This window comes from Tachyglossus aculeatus, chromosome 10 (assembly GCF_015852505.1).
Source record: "Tachyglossus aculeatus isolate mTacAcu1 chromosome 10, mTacAcu1.pri, whole genome shotgun sequence".
Taxonomy (NCBI): Eukaryota; Metazoa; Chordata; class Mammalia; order Monotremata; family Tachyglossidae; genus Tachyglossus; species Tachyglossus aculeatus.
The window spans coordinates 52,815,765-52,824,678 of NC_052075.1; the positions used below are offsets into that span (position 1 = coordinate 52,815,765).

The window sequence follows — 8,914 nt, forward strand, 5'->3', positions numbered from 1 at the left end:
ACAACCTGATCACCTCGTATCACCCCAGCGCTTAGAACAGTGCTTGGCACATAGTAAGCGCTTAACAAATGCCGTTATTAAAAAAAAAAAAGTGGTCCCCCGGGTGGCTCACAGTCTTCATCCCCATTTTACAGATGAGGGAACTGAGGCCCAGAGAAGCGAAGTGAGCTGCCCAAAGTCACGCAGCTGACAATCGGCGGAGCAGGGATTTGAACCCATGACCTCCGACTCCAAAGCCCGGGCTCTTTCCACTGAGCCACGCTGAGCGCTTACTGTGTGCGGAGCACTGGACTAAGCGCTTGGGAAGTCCAAGTTGGCAACCTAGAGAGACGGTCCCGACCCAACAGTGGGGTCACAGTCTAGAAGAGGGCAGACCCCCGTCACGGCCTGGCACACTGGGGGTAGGGTCCCATGCCCCGGGCACCTTCGGGTTACCCGAGAGCCAACTTGTCCTTCCCAAGCGCTCAGTACAGTGCTCTGCTCACAGTAAGCGCTCAATAAATACGAATGAATGAATGAGCGCTGGGGTACCCGGGAGCCAACTTGTCCTATCCAAGCGCTCAGTACGGTGCTCTGCACACAGTAAGCGCTCAATAGCTACGATTGAATGAATGAATGACTGAGCGCTTACCAGTCTTCTAGACTGGTGTGTTGGGTAGGGACCGTCTCTATATGTTGCCAACTTGTACTTCCCAAGCGCTTAGCACAGTGCTCTGCACACAGTAAGTGTTCAATAACTACGATTAAATGAATGAATGAATGAGCACTGCTGGGTAGGGACCGTCTCTCTATGTTGCCAACTTGTTCTTCCCAAGCGCTTAGTCCAGTGTTCTGCACACAGTAAGCGCTCAATAACTACGATTGAATGAATGAATGAGCGCTCACCAGTCTTCTAGACCGGTGTGCTGGGTAGGGACCGTCTCTCTAGGTTGTCAACTTGTACTTCCCAAGCGCTTAGTACAGTGCTCTGCACACAATACGATTGAGTGAATGAATGAATGAGCGTTTACCAGTCTTCTAGACGGGTGTGCTGGGTAGGGACCGTCTCTCTACGTTGCCAACTTGTTCTTCCCAAGCGCTTAGTCCAGTGCTCTGCACACAGTAAGCGCTCAATAACTACGATTGAATGAATGAATGAATGATCAATCGTATTTATTGAGCGCTTCATTGAATGAATGGATGACTGAGCGCTTACCAGTCTTCTAAACTGGTGTGCTGGGTAGCCAACTTGTACTTCCCAAGCGCTTAGTCCAGTGCTCTGCGCACAGTAAGCGCTCAATAAATACGAATGAATGAACGACGCCGGTGCCAGTCCTGGGCCTGCCCCCCGCTTGGGCCCTCGGGGTACGGAAAGGAGCTGCTGGGCGGAGAGAGGGAAGGAGCAGGTGGGCGTTAGGGGCTCCCGGTTTTCCTGCCCCTTCCCAGAGGGGCGTGCCCCCCGCCCCCACCCCCGACTGGCGGGAGCCGGATTTGGTTTGGATGCCCCTCGGTTCTGCCCCCCGGCCGGCCCCTGGAGGCTGTGGGCGCCGGACCCCCGCAGGTGTGGACAGGTGGGCGTAGCAGGTGCGGACCCCCGCCTCCCCATCCCCTCGGCCGTCCCCCGGCCTGGTGGGAGAAGGGGCAGAGCCCAAAAAGCGAGGCTCGGCCGGCATCGGGGGCCGGCGAGCAAAGGGAGCTATTGAGCGCTTACTGTGTGCAGAGCACTGTACTGAGCGCTTGGATCCCGGGAAACAATAATTCATAGTCGTGGTATTTGTTAAGCGCTTACTACGTGCCAGCACGAGCGCCCGGGACACCCACCAGTTGGAAATCGGGGGACTGGCTTACGTCTGCTTTTTTTTTTTTTAATTGTACCGCCCTTTCACCAGCGCTTAGCACAGTGATCTTGCCCACAATAAGCGCCGAGTAAATCCGATTGACTGACCGGCGGGGAGGTGCCAACTCCGGGCGGCCCGGGGAAGGGTCACCCGGTGCTGGTTGCTGGGTGCAGCCGTGGCGGCGGCGGCTCCCCCGGGCTCACATATTTACTCTTCAGTTTATTTTGTTAATGATGTGCATTTACCTTTAAGTCTATTCTGACGACTTGACACCTGTGCATATGTTTTGTTTTGTTGTCTGTCCTCCCCTTCTAGACTGTGAGCCCGTTGTTGGCTTGGGGCCGTCTCTATATGTCGCCGGCTTGTCCTTCCCAAGCGCTTAGTACAGTGCTCTGCACACAGTAAGCGCTCAATAAATACGATTGAATGAATGAATGAATGAGTAGGGGAGCACTCTCCGCCCCTCCCGAGCAGCGCCGCATCCAGTTGATGTGCAGCCTTGGGCAGGGATGATGGTTGGGGCAGGCGGGCATGGGGAGGGCTAGGAGGGTCCCCCTGCCCACGGCTTGACTCCCCCCGGCGCCCCCGGTTGTCCTGAACCCCAACCCCTGTGCCTACTGATGCCCCCGGCCCCCCTTGAGAAGAAGACAACTGTTTTGTTGTCTGTCTCCCCCTTCTAGACTGTGAGCCCACTGTTGGGTAGGCACCGTCTCTATATGTTGCCAACTTGTACTTCCCACGCGCTTAGTCCAGTGCCCTGCACACAGTAAGCGCTCAATAAATACGATTGAATGAATGAATGAAGAGGGAGTGGAAGGGGTCGTTCGCGACCCCCGATGACGCCCGGGCGGAAGGGTGTGTCTCCAACTTTCCATTCACCCTTGGGGCTGTCCCCTTTCTGGGGAGCCGCCCCTCCTCGAATGACCATCGGGGCCTGTTGTGTCCGACGCCCCCACCCCCTCCCGGGCCCTCATGCCCGAGCTCGGGCTGGGGGTTTGGGGTTGGCCTCCTCCCCTCTCCCCCCAGCTGGCCAGCTCCCAGCCGTCGCCCCCAGCCCTCGCCCCGGGGCCCAGCTGAGCTCTGAAATATCATTTATAAATAACGTTCGGGGCCAGTCCTCTCGGGGAGGCTCAGAGATTCCTCCCGGGGCTCTGCTGCGTCCAGCTCTTTGCTCTTCTCCCCCACGGGCCGGCCAGCCCGCCACCCCCCGCAGCACGCGACCTTTAAAGGTATCCCAGTCCCATGACTGGGTCGGCTCGCCCAACCGCCCGCCGAGGAGCCAGCCGGGGGAGGGAGGGTCTGGCCAGCGGCTTCCGAAGGCCTCCACGGGCCCAATCAATCAGTCAGTCAATCAATCGATGGTAGTTATTGAGCACCAACTGCGTGCGTGCAGAGCACTTGGCCCAACCACTTGGGAGAGGACCATACAACAGATTCCCGGCCCACCCAAGCAAGTGTGGGTTGGGGGGCTCAGTCTTCCCTCGCTGCCCCCCAAGAGGGTGATGGGAGGCCGTGGTGGTTCAGGGTGGGTGGAAGGGGGTCTTCCTTTGGGAGGAGGGGAGCGGTGACCGGCGGAGATCCCCCGTCCCCTAGTAAGCCAGCCGCCAGGCCTGTCCGCTGCTCGGAGCCTCTCTCTTTCTCTCTCTCGCCCTGCAGAGTCTCCATGGGCCTCTGGAGCCGGGAGCCGGGACACCTGGGTCCGGTCCTGAGGCCGGGAGGACCCCCCTCCCGCTCCCCTGTGGGCTGGGAGGAAGCCGGATGCGTGGGGGAGGGCTCCAGGGTGAGCGCCGGGTGGGGGGAGCGATGGGGTCTGGGGGGAGGCAGGGCAGGGGCTCTGGGGGGGTCAGCACGATGAGAGGGGACGTCTCTGGCTGGTCCCGGAGCCCCCGGCCCACCCGCTGACCTGCCCTCCCTTTCACCCCGTCGCCCACCCAGAGATGCCCTGTATCCAGACGCAGCATGGCATGGCAGCCCCCGGCCCCTGCGAGTGCTTGAGCCCCGAGCTGAGCAAGACCATGGAGCTGGCCGGGCCCGACGCCCCCGGCGCTCCCACCGTCCTGCCCAGCTTCAGCACCTTCATGGAGAGCTACAGCGGCGAGTTCGACACCTTCCTCTACCAGCTGCCGGCCCCGCCTCAGCCCTCCTCGTCCTCCTCGTCCTCCTCGTCCTCGTCTTCGTCCTCCTCCCCGGCCGCCACCTCTTTCAAGTTCGAGGACTTCCAGGTGTTCGGGTGCTACCCCGGCCCGTTCGGGGCGCCCTCGGACGAGGCCCTGTCGTCGAGCGGCTCCGACTACTACGGCAGCCCCTGCTCGGCCCCGTCGCCCTCCACCCCCGTCTTCCCCGGCCCCCAGCTCTCGGCCTGGGACAGCACCCTGGGGTCTTACCCCTCCGGCCAGACTTTCGACGGGCTGAGGGCCTGGACCGAGCCCCTGCCCAAGGCCGGGGGCCCGCCGCCGCCCCCGCCCACCTTCTTCCCCTTCGGCGGCCCCCCGAGTCCCGGCCCCCTGAAGCTGGCGGCGGGCGGCCTGCGGCACGTGGAGGGCGAGGGGTACGGACCGGCCCCGGGCGGCTTCCCCGCGTTGCCCCTGGGGCCCGGTTCCCCGCCGCCGGCCCCGCTGCTGGACGGGGCGCTGCTCCCGGCCAAGGGACGAGGAGGAGGAGGGGGCTGCGGTGGCGGAGCGGAGGGGCGATGCGCCGTGTGCGGAGACAACGCCTCCTGCCAGCACTATGGCGTCCGCACCTGCGAGGGCTGCAAAGGCTTCTTCAAGGTACCCGTGGTGGCCCCCCGGGCTGCAGACCTGGGGTCCTGGTGGGGAGCTGGAGAATGATAATAATGATGGCGTTTCTTAAGCGCTTACTATGTGCCGGGCACTGGACTAAGCGCTGAGGTGGATCCAGGCCAGTCCCTGTCCCCCGTGGGGCTCAGAGTCTCCATCCCCATTTTACAGATGAGGGAACTGAGGCCCAGAGAAGTGAAGCGAAGGAGCCGGGATCCTGGGGGGAGGGGCGCCGCGGAGAGAAGCGCACAGTGTGTCCCCCGGCAGGCCGGGCCCACGCGGTGACCGGACCCTCACGTCCTCGCCCCGGGGCAGGGGGCGGCCGGGCGGAGGGGAAGATTGAAGGGCGCAGGTGCTGGCCCGGGAGCCCTCCCGCCACCCGCGTCCTTGGGCCCGAGCCACCTGATGAAATCAGAAACCAGCGTCTTCCCTCCACCCCCAATTCCCCCACCCCGAGCCATTGAAAATATTAGGCAAGATGGGGCTTTGGTTGGCACCCGCCCCCCGCCCCCACCTCTGGGCTCTGACGCCCCCTCCCCTCCTTGCCCCCCCGACCCAGCGCACGGTGCAGAAAAACGCCAAGTACATCTGCCTGGCCAACAAGGACTGCCCCGTGGACAAACGCCGACGCAACCGCTGCCAGTTCTGCCGCTTCCAGAAGTGCCTGGCCGTGGGCATGGTCAAGGAGGGTACGGAGCCCAGACGGGGCAGGCCGGGAGGGGAGAGGGCGGGCCCTCGGCCCCCGCCGACCCTGTCCCTCTCCGTCCCCCTCCCGCAGTGGTCCGCACGGACAGTCTGAAGGGCCGCCGGGGCCGGCTCCCCTCCAAGCCCAAGGCGACGCCCGACGCCCCCGTCAGCCTCATCACGGCCCTGGTCCGCGCCCACGTCGACTCCGTGCCCAGTGCCACCAGGCTGGACTACTCCAAGGTGGGTGGTCCTGGGCCCCGCGGCCCCTACAGCAGCTGTGGGGGCGGCTGCCCGGGCCGGCGACCGGTGATGCAGCCCGGGTCGGGGGTGGGGGCTGACTGGGCCCGTCCCCACCATTTCCACACAGTTCCAAGCGTCCGGACCGGGGCAGCCGGGGAAGGAGGACCCGGGCGACGTGCGGCTCTTCTACGACCTGCTGAGCGGCTCGCTGGACGTGATCCGCTCCTGGGCCCAGCGCATCCAGGGCTTCGCCGACCTGCCCGCGCCCGACCAAGACCTGCTTCTCGAGTCTGCCTTCTTAGAGCTCTTCATCCTGCGTCTGGCCTACAGGTGCCCAGCTCTGCCGCCCTTTGCCCGGTGGACCCCGGGCTGGGGACCCTGGAGTCCGGAGAGGGAGGGAGAGGCCCGCTCTGATGCCTGATCCCTATCCCGCAGACCCCATTCTAGGAAGACAGGCCAGGGATGTCCCAGACCCTCCGTGTGTCTACGTGGTTCTGGGTCACTCCCAAATGGCGGGCCCAGCAGAGAGGGGTGTGGGTGTGTGGGGGGTGAGCAGGGAATGTGTCTGTTTATTGTTGTACTCTCCCAAGCGCTTAGTACGGTGCTCTGCACAAAGTAAGAAGCAGCGTGGCTCAGTGGAAAGAGCCCGGGCTTGGGAGTCAGAGGTCATGGGTTCAAATCCCAGCTCCGCCACTTGTCAGCTCTGTGGCTTTGGGCAAGTCACTTAACTTCTCTGTGCCTCAGTCACCTCATCTGTAAAATGGGGATTAAGACCGCGAGCCCCACGTGGGACAACCTGATTACCTCGTATATGCCCCTGCGCTTAGAGAAGTGCTTTGCACACAGTAAGCGCTTAACAAATACCATATTACTATTAATAAATATGATTGCTGGCACTGTGTTGGGGGGGAAGGGGTGCACGGGCTTCTTTTCCCCCATCCCTCTAGACTGTTCCCAAGCACTTAGTACAGTACTCTGGGCAAAGTAAGAAGCAGCATGGCTCAGTGGAAAGAGCCCGGGCTTGGGAGTCAGAGGTCATGGGTTCAAGTCCCGGCTCCGCCACTGTCAGCTGTGTGACTTTGGGCAAGTCACTTCGCTTCTCTGTGCCTCAGTTCCCTCATCTGTAAAATGGGGATGAAGACTGTGAGCCCCACGTGGGACAACTTGATTACCTCATATATGCCCCAGCCATTAGAACAGTGCTTTGCACATAGTAAGCGCTTAGCAAATACCATCATTATCATTATTGTTAATAAATGCAATTGACTGGCACTGTGTATGGGGGGCAAGGGGGCACGGGCTTCTTTTCCCCCATCCCTCTAGACTGTAAGCTTTTTGCGGGCAGAGAATGCATCTGTTCATTGTTCTTTCATCCTCTCCCAAGCACTTACTTACAGTGCTCTGCACACAGTAAGCACTCAATAAATACGACAGACTGTGTGTGTATGTGTGTGAAAGAGACAGACCTGGGGGACGGTGGCTGGGCGTGGGTTTTTTTCCCCATCCCTCTAGACTGTAAACTCATTGTGGGCAGTGAATGTCTGTTTATTTTTCAATTGTCCTCTCCCAAGCGCTCAGTACACACGGGGCTCAGTCAATAGGATTGACTGACGGCTCCCGTCTCCCCGCCACCAGGTCCAAGCCGGGCGAGGGGAAGCTGATTTTCTGCACGGGGCTGGTCCTGCACCGGCTGCAGTGCATCCGCGGCTTCGGGGACTGGATCGACGCCATCCTGGCCTTCTCGGCCGGGCTGCACCGCCTGGGCGTGGACGTGCCGGCCTTCGCCTGCCTCTCCGCCCTGGTCATCATCACCGGTGAGGAGGGGAGGCGGGCCGGGAGCCGGGTCGCGGGGGGAGGCCGGGCCAGGAGGCCTGACCCACCCCCTCCGCTGCGGTCCAGCAGATCGGCACGGGCTGCGGGAGCCGCGGCGGGTGGAGGAGCTGCAGAGCCGCATCGCGGGCTGCCTGAAGGAGCACGTGGCGGCCACGACGGGCGAGGCCCAGCGGCCGGGCTGCCTGTCGCGCCTGCTCGGGAAGCTGCCCGAGCTGCGGACCCTCTGCACCCAAGGCCTACAGCGCATCTTCTACCTCAAGCTGGAGGACCTCGTGCCGCCCCCGCCCATCGTGGACAAGATCTTCATGGACACGCTGCCCTTCTGACCCCCGTCGTCGTCGTCGTAGTCACCGCCACCACGTGCCTTCAGGCTCACGGTCCCGCCCCCTCTCTCCCCTCCGTCCCTCTCCCCCGATTCCTTGGCGGCCCCGGGATGGTTGTAGCCTTTCCTCTTTTTTTTTCTTTTCCTTCTTTTTGTAAAAAAAAAACAAAAAACAAAAGAACCCCACCCCAAAAACCAAAAAAGAACCCCTCTAGAACCCACCAGTTGTAAATAGCCAAAGCTGCTGTAAATAAATGGGGGGAGGGCGGGGGGAGCACATAAATGGGGGCCCAAGTACCCCACCCCCTGATGTATATAAGCTGCCTAACCCAAGGAAGAAGCGGGGAGGGAGGGTGAGAAATTGACATTTCTATTTGTGTATTTTTCTGAATTTACAGATGTGACTTTTCTGATTAATATATTTAATATATTGAATAAAAAATCTCCCTGGAGACGGAGTGCGACCGCTTTCCTTGCCCGCGGTGGGGGCGGTCCGCCGGGGCCTGGGGCTTTGGGCGGCTCAGGCCGAGAAAGAGGGCCGGGGAAGGAGGTTGAGGGTGCTTGGAGATCTCCAGCGGGGTACAGGAGTGAGGGGGCAGAGTTTGAAGCCTGGGCAGATCCCTCTTCTGACCCATCCCTGTCCAATAAGCCCCAGAAACCAACTCTGGGTATGTTCTGCCGCTTACTGTCATGTGCTTATGTCTGTCATTGCATTAATCCAGTCTCCCTGGGCTTCCTCCATTTCACTGCTGCGAGCCGGGCGGCCCCACTTCTGTCCGGCCATGCGGGTGTGACCTTGCCATTTTCTCCCGGGGAGCCCCGTGACTGTGGCCAGCTGGGCGGCTTCGGTCAGAGATCGGGGGTCCAAAAGACTTGATTTGCCCGTGTCTTGAGAGGCCTACCCCCTGCCATTTTTTTGCTGCTGCTGTTGTTGTTGTTGTTGTTGTTGTCGTTATGGTATTTAAGAGCTTACCATGTGCCGGCACTGTACAAAGTGCTGGGGTAGCTTCATGTTAATAAATAGTAATAATGATGGCATTTGTTAAGTGCTTACTGTGTATCAAGCACGGGGTTAGGCACAAGCTAATCAGGTTGGACACAGTCCCTGTCCCACCCTCACCCTCTTAATCCCCATTTTACAGATGAGGTAACCGAGGCCCAGAGAGCGCAGAAGTAGATACAAGATCATATAACTCCCATAGAGAACTCACCGTCTAAATAGGAGGGAGAACAGTCAG

General features: G+C 60.8%; 1 protein-coding gene across 2 annotated transcripts; it reads left to right on the top strand.

Annotated features, from left to right (window-relative positions):
• Window positions 1–2,568: 2,568 nt before the first annotated feature.
• Window positions 2,569–7,842, top strand: NR4A1 (nuclear receptor subfamily 4 group A member 1). Of its 2 annotated transcripts, none has more exons than XM_038752708.1 (7): window positions 2,569–3,597; window positions 3,753–4,585; window positions 5,154–5,283; window positions 5,373–5,521; window positions 5,649–5,851; window positions 7,157–7,335; window positions 7,421–7,842. In XM_038752708.1, exons 1-7 carry the CDS (start codon window positions 3,576–3,578, stop codon window positions 7,678–7,680), a joined length of 1,776 nt encoding a protein of 591 aa, XP_038608636.1. In that variant the 5' UTR covers window positions 2,569–3,575; the 3' UTR covers window positions 7,681–7,842. The 2 variants fall into 2 exon arrangements, with proteins under 2 accessions (XP_038608636.1, XP_038608637.1); XM_038752709.1 differs by having other exon boundaries at window positions 7,424–7,842.
• Window positions 7,843–8,914: the final 1,072 nt, after the last annotated feature.